Source organism: Odocoileus virginianus, chromosome 33 (genome assembly GCF_023699985.2).
Source record: "Odocoileus virginianus isolate 20LAN1187 ecotype Illinois chromosome 33, Ovbor_1.2, whole genome shotgun sequence".
NCBI classification, from domain to species: Eukaryota; Metazoa; Chordata; class Mammalia; order Artiodactyla; family Cervidae; genus Odocoileus; species Odocoileus virginianus.
Genome location: NC_069706.1, coordinates 23,808,565 through 23,835,112, shown reverse-complemented (window position 1 = coordinate 23,835,112; position 26,548 = coordinate 23,808,565). Strand labels below are relative to the sequence as shown.

The following is a 26,548-nucleotide window of genomic DNA, read 5'->3' as shown; positions in this document are numbered from 1 at the left end:
AAGCATTAGAAGTCATGACCCAGAAAATTGACTTTATAAGCTACTGATGGGTCATGACTTTCAGTTTAAAAAAACACTACTTTAGAGCTGGTTAAGGCAGTTAATCTGAGAAGGCAATGACAACCTATTCCAGTACTCTTGCCTGGAAAATCCCATGGACGGAGGAGCCTGGTGGGCTGCAGTCCACGGGGTCACAGAGTCGGACACAACTGAGCAACTTCACTTTCACTTTTCACTTTCATGCATTGGAGAAGGAAATGGCAACCCACTCCAGTGTTCTTGCCTGGAGAATCCCAGGGACGGGGGAGCCTGATGGGCTGCCGTCTATGGGGTCGCACAGAGTCGGACACGACTGACATGACTTAGCAGCAAAGCAGTTAATGGCAACCTGTTCCAGTATTCTTGCCTGGAAAATTCCACATTCAGAGGAGCCTGACAGGCTACAGTCCATCAGGTCGCAAAGAGCCAGACACGACTGAGTGACTAACAGACACAAGGCACGCAATTTTTTTATTTTTGGTATTTATTTGTTTATTTGGCTGGGTCTTAGTTGTGACACATATGCTCTGGAACGCTTGGGCTCAGTTGCCCCAAGGTATGTGGGAACTTAGTTCCCCTTCCCCAACCGGGGATCAAACGCACATGCTCTGCATTGGAAGGCAGACTCCCAACCATGGGACCACCAGGGAAGTCTCAAGGTACTTCAGGTTCTAGTTGGAGACAGCCTGCCTGGGGAGGTCGGAGCCTCCAGAGGTAGGCTGAATAGGGCTGGTTCTCCACCCTGGGAACAGGGCTGGTGGGAGGTCCTGGGGGAGTAGACGGAGCCTGTGCTCAGCTCAGTGGGAAACAGCTGCCTGGTCTCCCAGGGAATCTGGGCCACATGAAGAATCCTGTCTCCTCCATCAACGAGCCAGCTTGGGGGTGACAGCCGAAGGCAGCCAACATTCTGGAAGTCATCTGTGTGGATGAAAACCACAAGGCTCTCATCCCCCATATGGACCGGATTCGACCTTGGCTTTTCACTTGACTCCGGATGTGATAGAGTTCTCCCATTCCGATGGAGGTTAGCTTTCTCAGCAGCCTTGCCACTGGGCATACAGGGTCAGGCTTAATTTAATTGTTTTTAGTGAAACCATGTTGAAGACAGTTGTGGTCAAGGAAAAATATGTCTCTATTACATCTCATTTTTATGTTGGAGTTACAGTTAATATCAGTTTACGGAGGGTTTCCTGAATAAGAAAACGTTCTCCTACATAAAAGTGCAGGTTTGGAAAATTCTCATTCAAACTCATTTCTGCAGTTTTAAGAGGTGGGCTTACCTACTCATGGTCTTGGAGATGAAGATAAAACTCCAGTGGATCAACATGTACACACTGCTATATTTATAATGGATAATCAGGACTTCCCTGGTGGTACAGTGGATAAGAATCCACCTGCCAATGCAGGGGACATGGGTTTGATCCCTGGTCCAGGAATATTCCACATGCCAAGAAGCAATTAAGCCTGTGTGCCACAACTACTGAGCCTGCATGCTGCAACTACTGAAGCCATGTCCCTAGAGAGCCCATGTTATGCAAAAAGAGACGCCACCACAATGAGAAATCCATGCACGGCAACGAGAGACTAGCCCCCGATCACAGCAACTAGAGAAAGCCCATGAGCACCAAGGAAGACCCAGGACAACCAAAAATGAAATAAGTAAAATGGATAACCAACAAGGACCTACTGTATAGCACAGGGAACTTTGCTCAATGTGATGTGGCAGCCTGGATAGGAGGTGAGTTTGGGGGAGAATGGATACATGTATATGTATGGCTGAGTTCCTTTGCTGTCCACATAAAACTACCACAACATTGTTAATTGGCTATACTCCAATACAAAATAAAAAGTTAAAAAAAAAAAAAGGTAAAATCCCGATGTCTTCTTCACCAGAGTCATCACCTGACTTCAATTCCATTTGCCCGATGCTCAGAACATTGACAGTTCCGAGGAGGAGCAATGTCTTTCATACCTCTTTGACTTTACCTGGATCTTTTTCCTCTCTTGTCCCCTTGCTCAGTCATGTATGGCTCTTTGCGACCCCATGGACTGTAGCCTACCAGGCTCCTCTGTCCATGGAATTTTCCAGGCAAGAGTACTAGGTGGGTTGCCACTTCCTTTGCCAGAGGATCTTCCTGACCCAGGGATCGAACCTGGGTCTCCTGCATTGCAGGCAGATGCTTTACCATCTGAGCCCCCAGGGAAGCCCTTTTGTTCCCCCCCCCAGTGAACCCCTGTTCATCCTTCAGTACCCTGCTTCTCCTGTGCTTCATCTGTGGAGATATTCCTGGATCCCTTCTTCCATGGCAGAGGCAGCGATTCTCTTTTTAGCATTTCCATCTATCTGTGCATGCAGTTGTAAAGTCAGGCTGACTCTCTTTGGAGGTACGACACAACGCGGGAATTTGTTGTTCCACAGTAAAATTAAGTATGGTACTAAGAGCTCATGCCCCAGACATAATAAATCACTCTAAGTAGCTGCTGTAGACTCTTTAGGCTTCCAGGGTGAGACAGAGGGTGGAGGCACGTTTGCAGTGCAGACAATTATGCAGAGGCCTCTGGGTACCACCGAGAGGCTATTGTCCAATCCTGCCAGACCCTGGAAAGTGGGTGTCCTCCCAGGTCCCCCCCAGCAGGGGGCAAGAGTGTCTGGCAGTGACTGAGTGAAGCATCCCCTCATCGCATCACATTGTCATGCCGCCTGGGATCCTGTCACCTCCCTGGGCACCTTGAGTCTGCACAGCACTGTCTGATGATCCCCAAATGGTCTCATCTCCCTTTTCCCAGTTGGGGAACTGGCTGCTTCTGCCTCTAAGCTCTTCTCTCTGATCCTTTCCTCCCTGGAAGCTTTCACTGGAAACACAGGGTGGTCTTGCTTGCCTTGGTGAGGGGACAAGGAATGCTGAGGCCAGACGGTTTCTTACTAACTCACACCCTATTATGCATCTATCAACACCTATCTCACTATATTGCAATGATTTACTTTCTGGCTTGGATCTTCCCCTGAACTGTGAGTCTTCTGCGATCAAGAAATGTTTTGCTGACCTTGGTCTCCAAAACCCCGAGAGGTGGCTTTCTAATGGTGTAACCAAGGCAAATTTTTGAAACCTCTCCCAGCCTCTCTAAAATGAGACCAGTCTCATAGTAGTTTGGTTTGGATGAACAAAGGTAAAATATACTAATTCCTTAGAAGAGTGCCTGTCTTATACCAGTAACTTAATTAATATTAGTTACTATTACTTGTTAGTCTCATTATTGTTACTTGTTGTGGATGTTTGGCTGCCTACCCAACAGTCATTCTAAGCTCCTTTTTTTTCTGCTCTAGAAACTGAAAATGCAAAGTACTCACCTTCCTAGCCTTGCTTGCAGCTGGGACATGAAAATGTGCCCCAATTTTGAACAACAGGACTTGAATAAAAGTATGCAAGAGGCTTCTGGGAAAGATTTTCCTCTCTGATAAAAAGAAAGTAGAGACCTTGGACACTATTAAAGAGAGAGAAGTGATGCTTGGAGCTGTGGCAGCCATACTGTGACAATGAGGGCAGAGATAAAATCAAAAGTCAACATGCTGAAAATGTCAGAGCAGAAAGATGCAAGGGTCAGGGAGCTTTATGACACTGTTGAATTGCTGCCCCAATCTAGGAACTCCCTATCTTAGAACACTGCTAAGGTGGATTTGAAATGTCCTTATTATGAGGGTTACTTTGAGTTGGGGATTCTGGTATTAGCAGCTGAAAATATTCCATTGAATGTGTGCATCCTAAGCTGTTTCAGTTGTATCCAACTCTTTGCAACCCTATGGACTGTAGTCTGCAAGGCTCCTCCATCCATGGGATTCTCCAGGCAAGAATACTGGAGTGGATTGCCATGCCCTCCTCCAGGGGGATCTTCCCAACCCAGGGATTGAGCCCACATCTCTTGCGTCTCCTGCATTGGCAGGCGGGTTTTTGTTACCCCTAGTGCCACCTGGAAAGCCATTCCATTGAGTACATTATTATAGAAATTTATGCTCAGTTACTATTGAAAGAAAGTGGCAGTGTCAGGCTGGAAATCCTGGGCTCCTGGGGCCCTGGTAAGGGCTTTTGCTGAGCATCGCTCTCCAGCACCCCATCCCTTGGCCAGACTCATGTTAGCACAAGAGCTGGCTGCCAACAGAGGTCACAGATAGGTAATGTTTCTTGTTCCACTAAAGCATGTGTTGGCCTCATGGGCAGTTCTGCAGTGTACTCATCAGAGAGCAGGTGAACGCACGGCCAAAGAAAACACAAAAGGCAGGGAGGAATAACTCACGAGTGAATGATCCAAACCCTTGGGACTTAGTTTGCCCTTCATCTGATCACACAGCCCTGTCCGTTTAATCCGCAGCCCTCCGTAATCGAAATTGCAACATGGGGGTCAGCCTGCTGTAGGCTGGTGAAGAAACCCATACCTATCCTCACCTTGTTTCGATGGTATTTCTAACTTAGTTTTGGCATGTTATTCATTCTCTTGTATCACAGACTCTTGTCTCTCTGTTGCTGAGAAAAGGGGGAGGGGGAGGCAGGGGTTATGCTTCTCTTGTTTCTGTTTAATTTTGTGGCTAGAAAAAATTTCGTGGGAAAGATAAATGCACAACGTACTTTTACCACAACAACTACCGGTCCCATGGTAATGCAGGATGTGACAGGAATAACTGGCGTGCACCTCGTACAGGTCCGCCTAGCACTTACGCTTGGTGCGGGGGGGGGGGGGGGGGGGTCCCACAGGTGTGAAGAGGGATGGGATAATACACTTTAAGGCTGTGATTGACCTCCTGTAGCTAAGAAATACCATTTCTCTGCCCCTAGTGCTTTCTTGAGCCTCTGTGTTCTCTCCTTATGTCACCACAGTTCTGTGTACATGACCGTATTTCATCTCCACACTTGTAGAACTTTCTAGAGTCAACAGCGGCAGGCCTTCAACACAAAGGCCTTTCCCCCCTCCCCAGGCCCCACCCAGTCTCCTCCACCTCTGTAACCTCCCATTCTTCCTTTCCTGCATGGATTTACAAGATTCCACGTTATTGTTGTGTACTTGCTAAGTCGTGTCCGATTCTTTGCGACCCTACGGACTGTAGCCCGCCAGGCTCCTCTGTCCAGGGGATTTCCCAGGCAAGAATACTGGAGTGGGGTTGCCATTTCCTCCTCCAGGAGATCTTCCCAACCCAGCGATCGAACCCAGGTCTCCAGCATCGGCAAGTGGATTCTTTACCACCTAGTCACCAGGGAAGCCCGCGAGATTCCATACAGAGACTCTGATCATCTTTTCCTCTTTCTTTTCATCCTGCCCTCGAAATGGGATCATTCACCACGTCCTCTTCTTTTCCTTCCAGCGCTCTCCTTCTTGTTCAGCTCAGTCGTGTCCGACTCTTTGCAACCCCATGGACTGTAGCCTACCAGGCTCCTCCATCCATGGGATTTTCCAGGCAAGAATACTGGAGTGGGTTGCCATTTCCTTCTCCAGGAGATCTTCCCAACCCAGGGATCGAACCCAGGTCTCCTGCATTGTAGACAGATGCTTTACCGTCTGAGCCACCAGGGAAGTCTCTATTTACAAACTTACATTCCCTTATTGGATAGATGTCTATTGTCAAAACTTTGATGACACAAAAGGATGTAAGGTCAGTGAATGTTTTTTACTTGGATCTACTCCCCTGCACCCACCTGCCCAATCCTTCTTACCAGAAGACACCTCTATGAGTGCTCAGATGTGCCTTCTTTTAGAGTTTGTACAGACATAATTTGATAGCTTGGTTTTGACTATAATTTCGGTCTCTACATCTAGCCGTGCCTGTCCTCCCAAGTTGTGGCGTTTCACAACCCACTCTTTGTATACATTTCCCCCTTCATTGTCTCTTGAACTCCAACTTCCGAAAGCCAAGCTCATCATCTTTCTCAGACTTGACTTCTCCTTCTGTATTCTCAGCCTCAGTTCGTGGTGTCACCATCCAATGAAGCAAGCTGGAAACCATGTCGCCATCTTTGACTTCCCCTTGTCTGTCTCTCTCTTTTCCCTGCTCTCTTATGAAAGACAGCCACGAGCCACCATGGTCTGCCCACTCCACGCCTTGATTCGTTTTCACATTTGCCCTATTTCCTTCTCCCTGCTGCTTCTGCCCTAGTCCAAGCCCTAACTCCCTATCAGCAGAACTAAAGCAACACACTGCTTTTTGTTGCTGTTGGCAGCTCCTGCATTTAGCCTACTCACCACCATTGTGCTCTTTCTCCCCTCCCACTTCATTTAGGCTGCCGTGGCTCATGCTCAGAGAATGAATCATTGTTGACTGAAGCCAGAAACAGCAGCTCTTATCCTCTTTGACAGATTTCACTATCTTAGGCTCCTTTGCACCAAGCAGGTAGTGATGTGATTCAGTGAATAAAACATACAGGGGAGATCTGGAAAGAAAGCTCATGAAAAGGAAAACCTCTGTTCCCCCATCCCCACTAGTACTATCATTTTCGTTTATATTTTATCATTTTATTTATTTATTAATTTTTGGCCACACCACATAGCTTATGGGATCTTGGTTCCTCAATCAGAGACTGAACTCAGACACACAGCAGTGAAAGCATGGGTCCTAACCACTGGACCACCAGGGAATTCCCTCATTTATATTTTAGAAGTTTAAATTCTGGGGACTTCCCTGGAGGTCAAGTGGTTAAGATACTGTACTTCCACTGCAGGGGGCCCAGGTTTGACTCCTGGTCGGGGGAACTAAGATCTTGCATGCTGCGCAGTCAAAAAATACGGGGAAAAAAATGAAAAACAGAAGTGTCAAATCTTTTGGCTGACATTTGGTGCTTAGACAACCTAGCTCTCTAATTACCTTTTTTGCAACACTACCCACTTCTCACTTCTCACCACATACCTCCTGCTGGAGGCTGGGAGTAAGAAGCCCAAGAGTAGGTACATCCTCCATGGTACCTGGTGTCCAAAGACGGCCCCCAGTGGAGCCCATCTCCATGATTCACAATGCACAAGCTTGTGCAGCTCCTTCCCACTCTGAATCTGCACAGGTCTTGTCAAATACTTTAACTCTTCGATTGCAGAGGGCCTGATGCTATGTCATTCTGGGTCAGGATGATGCAGCAGATTCCACTTAGGGCCTCCTCAGGAGCCCTAAGCCATCAGATAAGCGATCTAATCACCCGGAGACCACCAAGCACAAGGAAGTCTAAGTGAACCCCAGGAGAGGCCACAAGGAGAACTGAGAATCTTGGCCAGCACAGACCAAGTTCCCCAACTCGTGATGGAGGTTGAGCCAGCCCCCACTCCCTTGTGTCCCCTGAGCTGATAGCCCGTGAAGCAAAGACAAACCGGGATTGCTGGGGTGAAAAGGTGCCTGAAAACCATTTCTTCTGGTCAAGCTCAACTAGTCTCTTTCATACAGGTGGTGTTCTTCTGCATCATACAATTTGCCTAGATTAGCTTTCCTCCTCATCACACTTATCCCATCCTCATGGCTCAGCTTGAATGTCACCTCTTCTATAAAAGCCTTCTCTATAATGTCAATCCTGAACACGTGGGTATTTGGATCAGCTCTGGAGCAGGGGTGTGTTTTTTGCCCACCTGCATTCACCCTCTCTTTCCATGGTAACAGTGGACCAATTTTGTTTGGATGGATGATTTCTCCTTCTTTTGGGGGGAACTGTCAATCACGTCGTCCACTTACCTCTGTCTTGGGTGGGACACAAAACCTGACTGGGCCAATCAGCTGCTCTCTCCCTCCAGTGCAAATCCTGAGATGGGTGACATGAAACTGCCAAGGAATGGCAGCTTGACCGAATCCTCACAGCTCCTGCCAGCCGGGTCCCCCAAGCTGCTCTCATGCCTGTTCAGTGCAAGAGGTGATTCTTCAGCTCTTTGTTTTGAGTCTCTGAACCCACCTGAAGCAGAGACAGTAAGATCACCAATGATTCCATTTTCCCCTTACAATTTCCAGTCCCCTGCAGTTAGGGCAGATCATGTGACTAGTTCTTACCGATGACAATGGAGAAGAAATGACACGTGTCACTTTCAGGCTGAGGCAGTGAAAAAACCCCTGTGCAAATCTCCAGTGTCTAGAGATCCCTGTGTGGTCACCAAGGAGGCTACATGTTTCAGGTGACGTGGCTACAGGATCGTGGAGCCTCCGTTCATCTGGGTCCCCAGTCGGTGAAAAGCAGAACTTCTGCTGACCCACAAGGACTATAGCATGACCTGGAAATAATGATTAGGGGGATGTTTGTTACAGCACCATAGCCTAGCCTAGCCTGAATAATATACACCCAATATCCTTCCAATAATTTTTTTGCTTAAATTCCCAGAGTCAGTTTATTACACCTAAAATATCTTAACTGATAAACTCTACAGTACTTGAGCAGTTTCTTCTCTGAGTACACTTACTAATGTGCATCTGGGCTTCCCAGGTGGCTTAGCAGTAAAGATTCCTCCTGCCAATGCAGGAGATGCAGGAGATGAGGGTTTGATGCCTGGGTTGGGAAGATCCCCTGGAAGAGGAAATGGCAACCCACTCCAGTATTCTTGCCTGGAAAATTCCATGGACCAAAGAGCCTGGCGAGCTGCAGTCCATGAGGTTGGAAAGAGTCAGACATGACTGAGCACACATGCATGAATGTGGATCTATCTTATCTTTTTAATCAGCTATATTTATATATAAGCAGCTGGGCTAAGGACTACTAAGATTTAATTTTCGCATCCTACCACATTGCTGTAACTTTATAAGACTCTCAATAATTATTTGTTAGGATGAAGTCAAAAGTTGAATGAAAATGAGAAGTTTGATGAGTCAACTAGATATATTCTTTTCAATCTTGGTTTCCATATCTATTTTCACATGAGTTTTAATTAGATTTAAAAATATGATTATATCTCTATTTTTATTATAATGGTGGCAATATATACATATGTATGCTTTCAATCATATTATGATTGTCATAATTTTAAAAAATTTGTTAAATGCCAAAGAGTAAAATACTTTTGAACCACTGGAACAAAATTTATATTCACTAAGCTCTTAATTCATGACACTGTATGTTGATTTCTTTGTTTTTCATCTCCCCCTCCCACCCAATCCCAACTTTGATGTTTAATATTTTGTAGACCAAGAGAGAAGCAGCAATTTGGAGCTCTGTGTCTATCTTTCCCAAAGGAATTGGTAATTTTCAAATCAGAGGAAAGAAAAGTGCCCTCGGAAGCTGCCGAACCCATGAGTAAGAAACATGTAGAAGAAGGGATTCTCCATTTTTCTTCATTTTAAAAGAATACATGTAAAGTGAAAATGATTTACAACCTGCTCCCAATAAGAAAGAGAAAGAAGAGAGAGAAACTGCTTTTATTTGAATAAGCTTTAGGAGCATGGACCATGGGACACACGAATAAATTTAAGTCTGTTGTTCTAACTCAGTCCTGCTGAAACTTTGACCTGCTTGTAATTCACTTGGGGATCTTGTTAATATGCAGATTCTGCTCCAATAGGTCAGGGGAGGGCCTCAGATGCATCCTGAGATGTCCCACAAGCTCCCAAGTGATACTGAATGCCGCTAGTCCATGGATCACCCTTGGGAGAATGAATGCAGAATGCTTCTGATGCGATGAGAACAGTCATTGCAATTCAAGAGCTCTTAAAAGGCCTGCTTGAGACCACACTGAATTTGGAGTTTTCGTCAGCTTGCCCTGAATTCAACCTTTAATAAGTTTTCTTTTTAAGTCAGTTAGGAAATCACTATGACCTTGCATCTTATCTGAAATTCACTCCTCTGGTAACTTCACTGCTTAGAAAAGAGGAGCACACAAAAATATACAAGCAACTCCTGCAGCTCAATTCCAGAAAAATAAATGACCCAATCAAAAAATGGGCCAAAGAACTAAACAGACATTTCTCCAAAGAAGACATACAGATGGCTAACAAACACATGAAAAGATGCTCAACATCACTCATTATCAGAGAAATGTAAATCAAAACCACAATGAGGTACCATTACACGCCAGTCAGGATGGCTGCTATCCAAAAGTCTACAAGCAATAAATGCTGGAGAGGGTGTGGAGAAAAGGGAACCCTCTTACACTGTTGGTGGGAATGCAAATTAGTACAGCCACTATGGAGAACAGTCTTGAGATTTCTTAAAAACTGGAAATAGAACTGCCATATGACCCAGCAATCCCACTTCTGGGCATACACACTGAGGAAACCAGATCTGAAAGAGACACGTGCACCCCAATGTTCATCGCAGCACTGTTTATAATAGCCAGGACATGGAAGCAACCTAGATGCCCATCAGCAGACGAATGGATGAGGAAGCTGTGGTACATATACACAATGGAATATTACTCAGCCATTAAAAAGAATTCATTTGAATCAGTTCTAATGAGATGGATGAAACTGGAGCCCATTATACACAGTGAAGTAAGCCAGAAAGATAAGAACATTACAGCATACTAACACATATATATGGAATTTAGAAAGAGGGTAATTATAACCCTATATGCAAAACAGAAAGAGAGACACAGATGTATAGAACAGACCTTTGGACTCTGTGGGACAAGGAAAGGGTGGGATATTTCGAGAGAATAGCATGTATATTATCTATGGTGAAACAGATCACCAGCCCAGGTGGGATGCATGAGACAAGTGCTCGGGGCTGGTGCACTGGGAAGACCCAGAGGAATCGGGTGGAGAGGGAGGTGGGAGGGGGGATAGGGATGGGGAATACATGTAACTCCATGGCTGATTCATGTCAATGTATGACAAAAACCACTACAATATTGTAAAGTAATTAGCCTCCAACTAATAAAAATAAATGAAAAAAAAAAAAAAAAGAAAAGAGGAGCACAGACGCAGGCAAAACAGAGGTCTGAGAAGTGAAAATAGCTGTAGTAAATTCTAAATGCGACTACTTTACTAATATTTAGCTTTATTATTACTTTTTTGCCATTTTTCCAACGAAACTGACCACTGATTTGCTCAGACGAGGAGACATGAAAGAAGGCAATTACAAGAAGAAATTAGGGCTGCTGGTAGCTTGACAGAGGGAAGGAGATAGAAATACTGTAAAAAGTGATGCTACAATTAAAAACGGGGTATTTTATGCAAAAGCAAAAAGGCCTAGAAGTAGTAATTGTCCTTGAAGCCTTCCCTGTACTCATAAAGAAAAATAATTGTTAGATTAAGAAAGCAGATAAGTATTTTAGAATTGTTAATATAGAATATAGAATATAGAAATTAATTAATATTAATATAAAATATAGAAAAATCGTAAAAAATATCAGTGCTTAAAGGGATAATCCAGTTACATGGAGAATTCCCTTCTACATAACAATTCTCGGATGATGCTGGATAAACATGGCTGTAACTATATCCCAATTTTTATAGTGTCTGTTCCATTATATCCAAAATCTTTATGACCACATAGAATCAATTTATTTACAAAATAACATTCTTCATGAATAGAAAACAAGATAGGCTTTTGGAAAAAAGTTGGGAAATATAAGAAAGTGACAAGAAAAAGTCTACCTTTAACCCCAATATGCTTAGTCACTCAGTCATATCTGACTCTTCGCGACCCTGTGGACTGCGGCCTGCCAGCTTCCTCTGTCCGAGGGGATTCTCCAGACAAGAATCCTGGAGTGGGTTGTCAAGCCCTCTCATAATCCCTCTAATGAGGGATATCCATTGATAATATTTTAGTATATCTTCTTGTTTTCCAGCTTTCTCTCTCTCACGCTCTTAAAATATTCTTCTTTGTGGTTATTCCCCGACCTCAAGTATTCTTTGAAAGCATGATTTTTAGGCTATAAATGTTCTGCAGAATTTTAATTGATGGCAGTCATTCTCTTTATGGAGAGAACTTTATGGAGACATTTAACTTGTTGCCATTTTCCTCTGATGGAATTAAGGCTATGATGCACTTTGTACATTAACTTTTGTGTGTGTCTCTGATTGTGTTCTCAGATAGATTTCCAGAAGTGGACTTATGAGGTCAAAGAGCATGGTATGTCTAGACTGGTGGCGAGTACAGTCAAGATGCCCTTTACAAAGACTGAACAGCCTACACTGCCTCCAGCAGTGTGTATCTTTCCCAATCCATTGTCTGAGTCCTCCTCAGACTCTAAACAGGGATTGTTTTAAAAGTTTACCCTTGAGGGGGAAAAAATAGGAATTCCCTGGTGATCTGGCGATTTGGAAGGACTCTGGGCTTCCACTGCAGGGGGCAAGGGTTCAATCCCTGGTCGGGGAACTAAGATCCCGCATGCTGCAGCACAGGCAAAAATAAAATAAAATAAAAGTTGACCTTTGGGGCCTGTCTCCATCCTTATAAGATAAGGTATGAGTAGAGGCCACTTTGCCTTTCTGCTTCACCAACTCATACCCATGTCCTCCACTGCATCAAACTTCAAATGTAATGAGTCCCCAAATTATTTGAATAATAGATGCTAAAGAGGACTGTCACAAAAAGATGAAAAGGGTTTGAAAAGAGTTTCTAGTCTCCATTGACTGCTATATATTTTTAAAAATTAAAAATACGGTTTTTGTTCTTTTTCTTATTTTCACTCTTCCTATGAGAAATTAAAATAAAGTATAGAAAAGTGAAAGAGAAACAAAATGACAAGTCATCCATTTTCCACAATCCAACGTTAGCCATTGTTAACATTTTGGTGCATTTATCTAATTTTTTAAAGTTAATGTTTGGAATATTGTACAAACACTATATGCATATATGGTTTTATTATTTTGAGGTTAGCATATTATAAATACACTTCAAGATTTCTTTATTTTCTACCCCATCCTAAACCCCCTTCCACCTTCCTAAAGGCCCTCTAGTTTCAGGCTTGTGACAATATTTCCAATCCTTCAAAAGGAAATATTTTTACATGCACATATGTATCTCTTGGAAATACAAACTATTCCCATCATGTATTTTGCCAATTTTGCATAAATGGTAATTCTGCTGCATTATTTTTGTATCTTGCTTTTTTTTTTTAACCCCATTCCATTCTATGCTTCTGAGATTCATCCATGAAAATACTTGTGAGTTAATCCATCCCTTTTAATGTTACACGATTGCCTATTGTACATGAAAATTTTGCGTTTTCATTTCCCTATTAAAGATATTTTCATTTTTTCCTCTGTTGCCAACACTGTGGCAGCAGCCCTCTTCAAGTGCACAAGGGAGTTTTTCTCCACTTAATTTCCTGGAAGTGGAGTTGCTAGATGAGCTTTTTCAATTTCAGTAACATCAAACTGCTCTCCAGAGCAGCTGTAGTGTTTACAACTCCACCATATAGGTACTGGAATACCAGTCTCCTCTCACCCTTGGCAACATTTTGTCATTCTTAATGGGGGAAAATCGGTATCTCTTTGCTTTTATTTCCAAGTAATAGTAAGGTTGAATATCTTTCTACACACTCTGCAGCCATTTGAATTTCCTCTTCTGGAAGATACACTGCAAGACTCAGTGTTTGCATCTCTATTTGTAATATACATGGAACTGACATTTTAATTCTGCTGTTCTCATTTTGGTATCAAGATTAGACTAGCCTCACGGATGGACTACTTGATCCTGTTCACATTTCACTGCAGTTTGCATTGTACAGTTCTGTTTTGCTTTCTGCTTTTTGCAACTTTTTGTGTGTGTACGTATCATTCCAGTAAAATTACCTCGGTCTAGGCATTTTGGCAGTTGGAGTCAATCTTCTATCCTACTTTTTCAGTTGCATTGATGATTGTTGGTCTACTTTTATTCTTTATGGACCAAGTTTTGTAATTTGTATTTTTGTCAAAAATTACCCCTTTTATCTAGGTTTTCAAATATATTGATATAAAGCTGTTCATTGTATACTCTGATGTTTTCTAACATTTTTACTCTGTCTGGTTTGTCCCCTTTGCCATTTATAATACTGCCTATGTGTGTGATTTTCTTGATCAGTCTTACAAGGAGATTGTCTATTTCGTCTTTAACAGAACATGAGTTTTTGGTTTCCATAGTCAACTTCATTTCCTTTCTTCATTTTACTCTTCTTTCTTTGCTTTTTAAAAATTTCTTTCCTTTTATTGTCTCTTCAGTTTTTATTTTTCTACCTCTTAAACGGAACACTTAAATTTTGTTTTCTTGCTTTGTAATAAGTACCCTTAAGGCTATAAATACTCCCTCTAATTGTTCTAGTTAGATCTCACAAGTTTTATGTCAGGCTTTTATTGTCATTTATTTCTAAATATTTTTTAATTTCTGTATTGGTTTTCTTTTCAAGCCATGTGTATTTTTCCGCTTCCAAATGTATGTTCTTTTTCTTTTAAAGATGTATTATAAAATCTTTTAAAGTAAAAAAGATATATAATAAGAAATAAAACAAATAAGCTTAAGAAATAAAACTCAAATGTACGCTGATGATTTTCAATTTTATTTTATGTAAGTAATAGATGCACATGATAAAAACCAAATCATTTTGTCTTCCTGGCTCCCTCCTCAGAAGTAACTGCAGTTACTAATTTAAGGTATATTCTGTGAATCGAATGGGTTTCTTTTTGGCTCTCTTTTTGTTGTTGATTTTTAATTTTACTTTGCTGTGGTTTGTGAATACAGTCTGTAGATTCTTTGGAATTTATTGAGGCTTCCTTTGTGGCCACTGCATAGTCAAACGTTTCACCTATGTCTGAAAAGAACAGATGTGCCAACGTTCTTTGTCTAAAATACAAACCTGACCTCATCACTTCCTTTCCAATAGCTTCTCTGGTCCTCAGGTTATAGACCTACTGCCCCAGCCTATGATTTTGCCCCAGCTTCCTCGTTAGCCAAACCTTGAGTCGTGTCCCTTTGGTACAACATATTTACGGACACGGGATTCGTACCTTTGAAGGTCAACTTTCAAAAGAAACGCTTGTCTTGTAGCAGGGGGTCCAAAGTCTGGCACTGCAAAGGTCCTAACAGATATTCATTGAGCCAACTAGAAAATGGACTGTCTTCTGCGGGTGGAGTCACACTGAGACAGGAAGGCCACCCAGTGAGGGGTGGTCACTCCCTTATCAACTCTAATCCTTACTCTCTACTTGCTTCTCCTGAACCCAGCCTGCCTCAGGAGACCTCTGGTTACGGCACCCTCCATGTCAATTTCTCAGCCCTTTCCCTCTTCCCTCCCTCTGCCTGCCCACCACCGTGGATCACTTCACAGGCCCTCCCACAATGCCCTCCTGTTCCTTTGACTTCTACAGTCAGCTTCGTAGGCCCAACCAAGACCCGCCCCAGGATGAATCCATGCCAAGCTTCTGTTCTGAGGCTCCTGACATGGGGATGGGAGATTGCAGGAAGGATCAGTCCTCTGTACACATTTATCTTTTCAACCTTAGCTGAAACCTCACTTCTGCATTCCCTTCAGCAAAACTTTTGACTCCATTCAAGTCCCCTCGCATTTCCCCAGCTCCTTTATTCAGCAGAATGAGTTTGCTAATTTTTGGAGAAAATAGAAAATATCAGGGGTGAGTCTTTATCAAGTCATTTCACCTCCTTTCTTCCTGTTTCAGAGTGTCTCTCTTCCTGTCTAGGGTAAAAGTAATCCTCTCTATGTCCTTGACCCCATTCTCTCCTGTCTCCCCTGTTTTTGTTCTTTTATTCCCTCTGCTCCTGCATCTCCTCTTCCTAAACCATCTTTCCTAAAAGTAGTCAGCAACTCCCACTTTAGCTTCCGTGCATCCACCTCTCTTGGAGGCCAACTAGCTTTCTCCCCCTCTATGGGCTCTTATTGGCCCTCTGATTCTAAATCAGTGTCACTTCTTTTTTGATCTCTCCAGAATGCTGATGATATTGACCATGCCCTACTTCTCAAAACTCTCTACCTATTTGCCCCGACACCATTGTCTTGAATCTTTTCTATCTCCTTTCTTGGCCCTTTGATCTTGAAATGTCCCCAGCGTTTTCTACTCCTGGTCCTCAGTTTTTATTTCTCCACACACCAGGAAACACACGACTCATTACAAAGGGGTGTAGTCTTTACCAACCTCTAAACGGACACTGCCATAGGAAAGTGCAGGCTGATTGTCACTACATTGCCCCACTTTTCAAGAGCTGTCAGATACCCCAGAGGTTTAACTGAAATGCTTCTACTTTAAATAAGGATGATGAGCTGAAACTTTGCCAAAAACTTTGCAGAGTAAATAAAGCATGGATGATCTCATTAGGGTTGTTCTTTTCTTATTCGACTGCCCCAAGGCAATTTATAAGGGATGCTTTATTAGTAATGGAAGTTTACATTTACTGAGGGTTTACTCTGTGCCAGACACTCTTGTAAGTGGTTTGCATGTATTTTTTTTTTTAACTGAAAATTCTGTTTATAGAAACTTCCAGAATAAGCAAATCTAAACAGACAGTAAATAGACTAATGGGTGTGAGGGGCTGGCTGCTAATGGACGTGGGGTCTCTTTCAGGAGTGATTCACAACACTGTGAATGTACGCAATACCCCTGTGTGGTGTACTTTCACATGATCACAAGGGTGAATTTCATTGTAACTGAATTTTAGCTCAAACAAAAAAGATTTTTAGACAAAACACACATAGGGTGCTCCAAGTGTCATGAAATAAAGAGGCAAGAAACAACAGCGCCAGGGCAGGGGCTGAGCAGGTCCAATCCCATCTTAGGAGCGGGGAGCCGGGCACCCGGAGTCCTGGGGACCAGAGGAGGGAACTGCAGGGAGCCGGGGCCGCACTGCCGCCACATCATCGGATCGTGTACTTGTCCCACTTCTTCTCGGGGTCGTAGGGCTCCCAGCGGCTGGCGGGGAAGATGTGCTTGTTTTTCTCGTACCAGCTCCGAAGCACCACCTTGCCCGCATGCGACTCATCCTTCTCCACAGTGGCGTCACTGAGCAGCCGCACGTCATCATGAACGTCAAAGTTGAAGAGGGGCCCACTTTTCCCTCGAGCCTTGGTGACGATGAAGTCGTAGAAGCTGTGGTGGTGAGGTATGATTAAGTCCTCCTTGATGTACATGAGCTGCTCCACGCCTGCCGATCTGAGTTCGCTGAAGTCTTTGCGCAGGATCTCAAGTGCCTTCTGCAGGAACTGCTGCATCGTGTTCCCCTTCTTCATCTTGACTGAGCGCCGGTGCCCAGAGCCATCCCAGTAGCTGAAGGTGATCTCAATCTCCTCACTCTTCATCTTCTCTTGCTTGGCTTCCCACTCTTGCCGTAGCTCCTCCCGGAGCCGATTCTCCTCCTCCTCCCGGTCTCGGTCAGGCAAGAAACTTGTGTCCACATCTGGGTTCTTCCCCATTTTCCTCTTCTTTGTGGTGATCTCTTCCCTTTCCAGCTCCTCCTCGTCCACAGCCACCTCCTCCTCCTCCTCGCCTGCCTCCTCTTCTTCCTCCAGGGTGAAGGACAAGCTGGAGATCTTCCGCTTGGCCTCCTTCTTGCGCTCCTTTTCTCGCAGCTTCTCCAGTTTCAGCTGCAGCTCCTTCGACTGCTCCTTCTTGGCGAGTTGCTTCTCCCGCTCCTTCACCAGTGCCTCCTGCTTAGCCTTCATGTCGTTCAGGGTCACAAGACCCACAGTGCTGGACTTGAGCTCGGCCTCCACGGCGTCGTAGTGCGCAGAGAACTTCTTGTCAATGTTGGACTTCATTATGTTCTCCTCAGCAATCCTCTGCTTCATCTGCTCCATCTGCTCGCGCTGCTTCTCCCGTTTTTTCATGAGGTGCATGGCGCGGCCCGCCTCGCTGGCGGCACCCTTGTACTGAGCCATGGTGTCAGTGGTGGCGACGGCGACGGCGAGTGACGATGGACTGGCTCGGTTTGCATGTATTAACTCATTCAGTCTTCACAACAACCCTATCAACAAAGTGCTATTATTATCCTGCTTTATAGAAGGAGCAAACTGGGGTAGAGAGCTTCAGTACTTTGCCCTGGGTCTCAGAGATTTTAAGCAGGCCCAGATGGCCCAGCTCTGGAGCTCAAACTTTTAACCACTATACTCTACTGCTTTCCTCCCCCTGTAGATGAGGGAATTGAAGTCCAGAGAAACTGAGAAGTTGTCCAAGATCATAGGAGTGGACACCCCTCAAGTAGGGACTTGAAGCTATCATCACAGGGATAGACACTTGGACTTTCTACTGGTCTGTAATTAGTTACCTGTTGCCCCTGCTAGACTGCACGACCAGCACTCAGACCAGGGACAGGAATACAAGTATTTGTAAATATGAGTGCCCAGGAGATGCAAAACAGTCCTTTCACCTCTGTTAATAACGTCATTTACCTCTCACAACAATCCCCAGGTAAGACAGTAGTTAACATTTAATCACTTCCATGAGCCATTATCGCTTTTAAACCTCACAAACACAGTTTGATTGGTACGTATTACCAGTACGTGGCAAAGCTAGGATTCTAGATTAGGCTATTTGACAACAGAGGCCACGTTCTTGACCATGAGGCAAACACTATCAGTTCTACAGATGGGGAAACTGCCTCAGGACAGAGCATTAAGTTGTGCCCATGGAATCGAACCTACTGAGTAGGGCGCACAGCACTCTTGTTCTTCCTCTTCTTGGGCCGCGGGGTGCCACTGCGAGGTGGGAGGCGGAGGACGAGAAGAGGAAGCCCTTTCCCACAAGGTACAGAGAGTCGCGTAGGGCTCGCTAACTCGAGACCTTATCGACAGATCCCGCGGCACCAAGGCAACGGCGCCGGCTGCAGAACGGAAGTGCGTCACCCGATGGGAGGGATAGATCTGCGATGGCAACCAATGGGAGCGCCATATCCGCGTTCGCCCCGCCTAGAAGGAGGGGCCGAACCCTCTTTTCTGCCTTCGTCGTCGTCTGTGTGGACTGCGCTTGGGCGCTGTGGTGGGTAATCCGCGCGTTGGGGCGGGAGGCTGAAGGGAACCGAAAGCGGCCTCCTCGAAAGGCGAGGGGCGGGAAGCAGGTGCGAGTCAGGCCCCGGGGTCGGTCCCGTGCTGTGCCACACTGTGTCCCCGGGGTCCGGGGGCCTGAGGCGTCTCAGTTCCTGGTGGGGAAACTGAGGCCCCGAGAGGAGCAGCAGAGCTAGGCAGGCTGGAAGCTAGTCCCTTACACGCACACAGACGTTTTAAAGTCGTAATATTAGGTGAAGAAATGCTTTAAATCAGAATATTAATTGTAAAAGCGAAATACAAATTGACTAATCTAAATAAGTAAAATACGGCCTTCCACTGACCACACTTTCAGTCTTGACAGCCTCTGTGCTTCCCCACTATTTTGGGTACAGAACTTCTTAGTTTGTACAAGTGCGCAGCTCCTTATTTCAAAGCCCTGAGGCTAGACGTGTTCAGAATCCCGAATTTCTAGAATTTTCCAAAGGTAATGTGCATACATTGTATGTCCTGTCATATCTTCAGCAGGGTGTTGAGCAGTGTCTTGTAATCAGATACTTTTTTCACAGCTAAATATGTGCATATTTACACCAAGGAGGGTGTAAACAACAACCCTAAATAATCTCTCCTTAGGTTAGATCAGGTTTTCAAACTTAAGAGATTTGGTTTTGAGAAGGTGTTCGATGAGAATTGCAGAGAAGGGACCTGGATGGTAATTTTATTGTTCTCTCATATTTCTTGAGTATTTGAACCGAGGGTATCACAGTTCCTAACCCTGCTTTTGTATGGTCACTCCCTGTCTCTATTACTAATTGTTGCCTTCTTCCCTCTCAGCCTCAGGTTCCTCATCAGTTAAATAGGATCAATCATGCTTTCTTTATAAGGTTCTGACAAGGATGAAATGAGACTATGTACATGAAGCATTTACACTGTGTCTGGCACTTGGCACAGATGGTTATGTTTGAGATTTTCTTATTTCACAAACTTTTCTATTTATAAATTATTTGGGTAGGTAATACATATCCGTGGTTAACCCCTGCCCCCTTCATAGAGGCAACTGACTTCTTTGCACAAACAAGCCTATATGTATATTTCACCCTCACTTCCGCCCTGCTTTTTCCCCAGATTATAGCACTGTATACCGTTCTGTACCTCTTCTTTCTTCTTAGCATTAATTTTGGCCTTTCCTTACATACTTATTTTCTTTTTTTTAAGATAGTAACACACAACTAAAGTATGTGATAGAAGTTTGAAGAACAAAAGTACAATGACCATCCACCACCAGGTTAAGAAATAGAATATTATCATTTTCTCAAAGCCTACATTGATTTCTTTTCTTCCTTCCCCAAAGATAACCACTGCCTTGAATATTGTGTTATCATTCCCTTGTTCTTCTTTGTAGTTTTTAGTATTATCGCTCAATAATACAATATATGGTTTTGCTAGTTTTTGGATTTTATATAAATGAGATCCAAATATATATTTTGTGTGACTTGATTTTTGCACATAACGTTATGTTTAAGAGATGTATCCATATTGCCATGAATAGCTCTACTTCATTGCTGCTTTGAATTCCATGGTATGTTTATAAATGCCTTTATGTAGATATTCTTGAGTTGACTGGCACTTAAACTGTTGCCAGATTTTTGCTGTTACAGCATGCTACTTTTACCTTAAACGTACTTCCTGAGGTAAATGTGAAAGTTTCTGTAAGGCATATACCTAAGAGTGGATTTGTGGGGATATCAGATTTGCTGGTGTTATCAAATAAGCATCTGAAGTAATTATAAGGGCTTATACTCTACCAGCAGTTGATGCAAGTTTCAGCCTCAGCCATTCTTAAGAATGTATGCCTCTCTGGTGCTGGATAAGACATTAATCACTATGGTTTTAACACTCATTTGCCTGTTGAGAGATTGAGCATTTCTTATCTTAATTTATTAGTCACTTGTGCCTTCTCTTCATAAAATTTTCCATGTTCATTTTTCTCTTTCAGTTGTCTTCCTCTTACTGATGTTGTAAGAGTTTTTTTTTAAATCTCATTATGGATCTTTTGTGGTTTAAATGTGTTCCAGATATCTTCCAGTTTGAGCTTGTCTTCTGTTTCTGTCTGTCTCCCTTGCTTTCTGTTTTTGGTGAGCAAAGTTCTTAATTTTAACAAAGTCAAGTTATCAGTGTTATTGTATGGTTTGTCTTTTTCATATCTTTTAGAGAAGTCCTTCCCTACTTTTGGGTCCTAAAGATAAACTCCTGTGTTGTCTCAAAGTTTTATAGTGTTCCTGTCTTATGACCTTAACCCTCAAGAATTGATTTCTGTGGATATTGTGAAATAAGGGTCTAATTTTATTTTTATTTTGCTCATGTATGTATAATTGGCTGTCTTGGCACCTTTCATTGAAAAGTGCTTTGCTCTGGAGTTCCATTTCTGCAGCATGCCAAGTATCCATATATGTACCTTTTTCTATTCCTTAGTTGTCTGTTCTATTCCATTGGCCTTGTTTGTCCGTTTCTGTGCTATTATCACACTTTATTCATTACTCTAGCTGTATATTAAGTCTTGGTACCTGCTATGACAAGTCCTCCAGGAATGTCTTTGCTGTTTTATGTTTACATTTTTCCATATAGATAGAACCATCTTGTCAAATCACACACAGTCATGCATACCAAGCCTGTTAGGATTTTGATTGGAATTGTTTTGATTCAGTTACATTGGATCAATTTGAATTTTAAAGTGACTGCTTTTAACTTTTCATCCTTAAGTCTTCTGTGTGCTGTGGTTTTTGTAGATGTCATTTAGTAAAGGAAGTTTCCTTCTATGCCAAGTCTAAAGAGTGTTTATATGAATGGATGTTGAATTTTATCAGCTATTTTTTTTTTGCATATATTAGGATGGTTGTGTGTTTTTTCTCTTTTATTATATTAATGTGATGGTTGATGATGTTGTTTAGTTGCTAGGTCATGTCCAGCTCTTTTGCGACCCCATGAACTGTATCCTTCCAGGCTCCTCTCTCTGTGGAATTTCCCAGGCAGGAGTACTGGAGTCGGTTGCCATTTCCTTCTCTGGGGGATCTTCCCAACTCAGATCGCTCACATTGATTTTGTCCCCTTACCCCTCCATTTTTATTGAGATATTATTGACAGATGCCATTTGATTGACTTTCAGTGTTAAACCCTTGCTTGATCACAACATAACATTCTTTTTGCGTTGCTGGATTTGGTTTGTTAATGTTTTTGCTTAGGCCTACTGCATCTGTGTTCACGAAAAATATTGAACTTTAAATTTTACTTTCTTTTGACGTCTTTGGTAGGTTTCCGTGCCCAGCTTATGTTAGCCTTATCAGATGCTTTGGGGACAGCTTGCTCTTTTAACGGCTCTGCGATAGTCTGTGTAACGAAATTATTTGTTTCTAGAATACTTGGTAGAACTTCTTGATAAATCCATTGGGACCTGAAGTTTTCTTTGTGGGAAGATAAATTTCCCATAAAATGTCTATAATGGTTATGAAATTGTTTACATTTTAAAATAATCTTTAGTTTTGAATGAATTCCTTTGACTTTATACATATTTAAAATTCAGATTATTTTAATTTGTCCATAATATCTTTTTTAAAACATTTGTGTCTACATTTGGTTTCCCTTTTTCATTCCAAATGTTATTTATTTGTAAATTTTCTCTCTGTTCTTGAAAAATCTTGTCAGAGGTTTGTCACTTAATTATTTTTTTCAGAGAATAATTTTAGTTCTGTTGACCTTTGCAGATATGTACTTATTTTCTATTTCATTAATTTCTGGTCTTTGTTTTTTTCATTCTTTAACTTTCTTTGTATTTAATTTGCTGTTATTTTTATAGCTTCTTGATATGGATGTCTAACTCACTAATTTTCATGCCCTCCCCCCTCAAATATATATAAAAATTTAAGGCTATTAATTTCTTTCTTCTGTTTTATTTTAATTTTTTTTCTTGTTTTTTTTTTTTTCTTCTTCTGTTTTAGTATCTTTCCTTCCACCAGTTTCTGTGTGTAATATTTTGTTATTTTAAGTTCAAAATATTTTCTAATTTCCATTAATAATTCCCCTTTAATAATGGCTTATTTAGGAGTATGTTTCTTAAATTCTAAACAGCTTTTCTACTTTACATTTCTGGTTTCCACCTGTATTGCATTGCTGTCAGAGAACATATTCTGAATGAGGCCAGTCCTTTACAGTTTGCTGTGACTTGATTTCTGGCCCATATGTGGCAGTTTGCAAAATTATTCTGAGTATGCTTAAAGATTCTGTATTCTGTTGCTGTCGGGTGCAGTGTTTTATGCATGTCCATCGGATTAAGCTTTTTGCTGCGTTTTACAAGTCTTCTCTGTAAACTTACAGATTCTTTTTATTCACTTTATCAGTGATTGAGAGGGCTATGTTAAAATCTTCCACTGTAGTTATGGATTTATATGTTTATTTTTGTAGGTCTGATTATTTTTGCCTTAACTGTTTGGAGGTTCTGTTATTAGGTGCTTAAGCATTTAAAATGGTTAGAGCTTCTTTGGAACTGAACCTTTGTATCATTTTATGGGGACCATCTTTATCTCTAGTAATAATTTCTGCCCTGAAGTCTATTTTGTATCATGTTAATATTTCGTTAGTTCACAGAGTGTGTATTTTCCTATCCTTTTACTGTGAATTTTTTTGTATTCTTACGTTTTAGAAGTAACTTCTATGTCATATAGCTAGGTTTTATTCATTATTCAATTTGGCAAGTTTTTTTATCTGATTTAACAGCCTGGCTGCATCATCTATTTAAAGACCCTTAATTTGGAGAACCTGAGTTTCTGTAGTTTCTAGGATAAAAGTCCACAGAATATTCTGTTCTTGTCCCTGGAACAACCACTGACAATTAAGGGTGGACTCAGTACTAAAACGGACTTCCCAGGTGGCCCAGTGGTAAAGAATCTACCTGTCAATGCAGGAGACATGGGTTCGATCCCTGGTTGGAAAGATCCCCTGGAGTAGGAAATGGAAACCCACTCTAGTATCTTACCTGGGAGCTCTTGTGGACAGAGGAGCCTGATGTGCTACTGTCCATGGGGTCACAAAGAGTCAGACATGGCTGAGCAACTGAGCATGCACACATAGTACCTAAAAATAGAATGAATGAATGAAGATATCCTATTCTAATGATAGGAAATACACTTGGCAGGACTTGAGCACTGGCTGGAGCTGAGTCAGCCCCAGAGGAGAGGAGGATCAGAGTTCGATGATCAGGTCTGTGGTGTCTGTATCTCTGTGTGGACTGGAACACCTGAACCAGTGATTCCGGAAGGAGGAGGTCTGTGGGGAGGAAAAGGGTTGAGGAAGGCGAAGGTGGGTTCAGTTTAGGATTGTTTTAGGCTGAGATGCTGATGAGATATACTCAAGGATAGCTAGCAGTCAGGCAGAGGGGCTGGTCATGAGGTAGTGCATCTTCTAGTTCTGAGGCCCAGCCAATGATGCCTTTAGAAAGAAGAGTAACCTTTTTGCGTATCTCCTGGTGCTAGTTCTTGGCAAACCCTTGGTAGTCATATATCATTTAAACTGCATTGTATGTGTTAAAGATAGTATTATCTTTTTATAGATGAAAAGGCTGAGGTTAAGCATATTAGCTAAACCTGTGCTTATTCTGTGTTATATTTCCGTAAGGTAATAGTGACTCTCTGATAAGGTCATGGTGTCACGGGAAGTGGATGTTAAAACCTCAGGATTCCAAGCCCCTCTGCAGTCAGAACTTCCAGAAAAGACCTGGAGATCTGCGTTTATAATACACGAGTCGGGTGTTTCGTAAGACCAGGCGAGTCTGGCAAGCACTGGTCTTAGAGCCCTCTGTTTCGCTCTGAACCCCAGGTCTTACCCCTGCACTGTGCCACCTCTCTGTGGCAGGAGCAGGCTTTTAGATCAGACTTGTGTTTTTTTTTTTTTTTTTTAATCAAGGCTCCTTTTATCAGCTCTGATCTTTGTGGTTTGTGGAAAGATAACGTTTTAGTAGAGAGCAAGGAGATTTTCAAAACACCCTGCAGTCCTAGCACATGACAGTTGTTTTATCAGTGGTTTGGGAGAGGAGAGGGAAACCAGCTCTTATTGTTTCCTCGCAGCTCTCTAAGCAGTGAACATTATTCTAATTTTATAGTGAGAAATGGGGCCGCAGCTAAATTTATCCCAGGCCATAAACCTGGTGGGAGGTTGAGCCAGCTTTCAGACCCAGAATTGTCTACTAATAAAAATAGCTAACTTTTTTTAGACTGTTACCACCAAGCTCCTATGTGTATTTTTTTAAATTGAGGTATATTTGTTATACAATATTTTAATTTTCATGGGTACAACGCAGTGATTCACAATTTTTAAAGGTTATACTCCATTTATAGTTGTCACAGGCTGTTGTGTTCTTTGTTTGTTTAATCCTCAAAGTAATTTTAAGGAGGATGTTTCTGTCATTCTTACTTAAGAGGTCAGAAACTGAAGCGCGTGGAGGGTCCATGTCCCTATTTCACACACCTCTATGGTGGAGCAACCTGTGAACCTGTTCTGGCTGCTTCCAGAGTCCATTCTTGTCACCAGTTGTTGTTGTTTAGTTGCTAAGTTGTGTCCGACCCTTTTGTGACCCTATGGACTGTCGCCTGCGAGGCTCCTCTGACCATGGGATTTCCCAGGCAAAAACACTAGAGTGGGTTGCATTTCCTCCTCCAGGGGATCTTCTCAATCCAGGGATCGAATCCACATCTCCTGCATTGGCAGGCAGGTTCTTTACCACCAAGGAAGCTCAAGCTTCTTACCACTGCACAGTACTGATGTGCCCCATCCCTGACTTGTGTCCTTTTCATCTTTGTACTAATCAGCGTGATGAACCTGATTCTAGAAACTATAACAAACTTGTAAATTGGAACACAACCTGGAGCATCATTTCTGCTGTGCTCGGACGTGACTGGATTTCCTTTGCTTCCTTTTTAGTTCCTCCATCCATGCAGGGCAGCACGAGGAGAATGGGCGTCATGACTGATGTCCACCGGCGGTTCCTCCAGCTGCTGATGACTCACGGGGTGCTGGAAGAACGTGATGTCAAGCGCTTGCAGAAGCACTGCTATAAGGTCCATGACTGTGAGTATCCTGCCCTGCTCCCAGGCTGCTCTGCCGCTGTGTGATCAAGTACTAGTGACGTTGGACCGACACCGAGTACCCAGTCTACTGATACTCCCGACCTGGGCTGTCTTTTGCTGTCAGGTCTTTTCGCTGTCTCACATCAGCCCATCTTTCTCATTTTCAACTCTTGATTTTTTTTTTTTTTTTTAAAGTAAATCTGGTGTTTAGCCCAGTGGCTAAGAACCTGGACTCTGGTGGCTGGATAGTCGTGGTTCACACTAAAGCTCTAGTGCCTTCTCCAGTCCGAGTTTCTTCACTTTTAAAATGAGGATGTTTATTTGTACTTGGCACCCTGGGTGACTCAAAGGCTTAAGAGACATGATACAAACTAAACAGCTGGCGTGGAAGGTGCTCAGTTGGCTGTTGATGTAAGAGGGCGGCTTTAAACAGTGGTAGAAGGCACAGCCTTAGACTTGGCCCAGCTGTGGGCATTGGGAGTGTCTCCTCAGTGGGTTGTTGGGAGAAGTGAAGATAACACACGCGGAGCACTTAGAGACAGGACCTGGTTTCA

The 26,548-nt window shown here is 42.9% G+C and overlaps 2 protein-coding genes and 1 pseudogene across 3 annotated transcripts in view; 1 reads left to right on the top strand and 2 right to left on the bottom strand.

Annotated features, from left to right (window-relative positions):
- The window catches only part of IL4R (interleukin 4 receptor), a 73,909-nt gene extending 65,653 nt beyond the window's left edge, over window positions 1–8,256 (bottom strand). Inside the window, exons 1-2 of the mRNA XM_070461072.1 lie at window positions 8,039–8,256; window positions 7,730–7,943 (exon numbers count right to left, since the gene is read on the bottom strand). The gene's annotated coding sequence lies outside the window, so the exon portion shown is untranslated. The remainder of the gene's footprint in view (window positions 1–7,729; window positions 7,944–8,038) is intronic.
- A 6,177-nt stretch (window positions 8,257–14,433) lies between these two features.
- On the bottom strand, window positions 14,434–18,712 carry LOC110146858 (protein FAM50A pseudogene; annotated as a pseudogene).
- A 56-nt stretch (window positions 18,713–18,768) lies between these two features.
- Window positions 18,769–26,548, top strand: part of NSMCE1 (NSE1 homolog, SMC5-SMC6 complex component) — a 35,571-nt gene continuing 27,791 nt past the window's right edge. The window contains exons 1-2 of one of the 2 annotated variants that reach the window (XM_020907917.2): window positions 18,769–18,877; window positions 25,849–25,995. In XM_020907917.2, the coding sequence (XP_020763576.2) occupies window positions 18,778–18,877; window positions 25,849–25,995 (247 nt within the window). In that variant the 5' untranslated portion in view covers window positions 18,769–18,777. Of the gene's footprint in view, window positions 18,878–18,934; window positions 18,957–25,848; window positions 25,996–26,548 lie in introns of those variants that run through there. The other variant, XM_020907918.2, reaches the window with a different exon arrangement.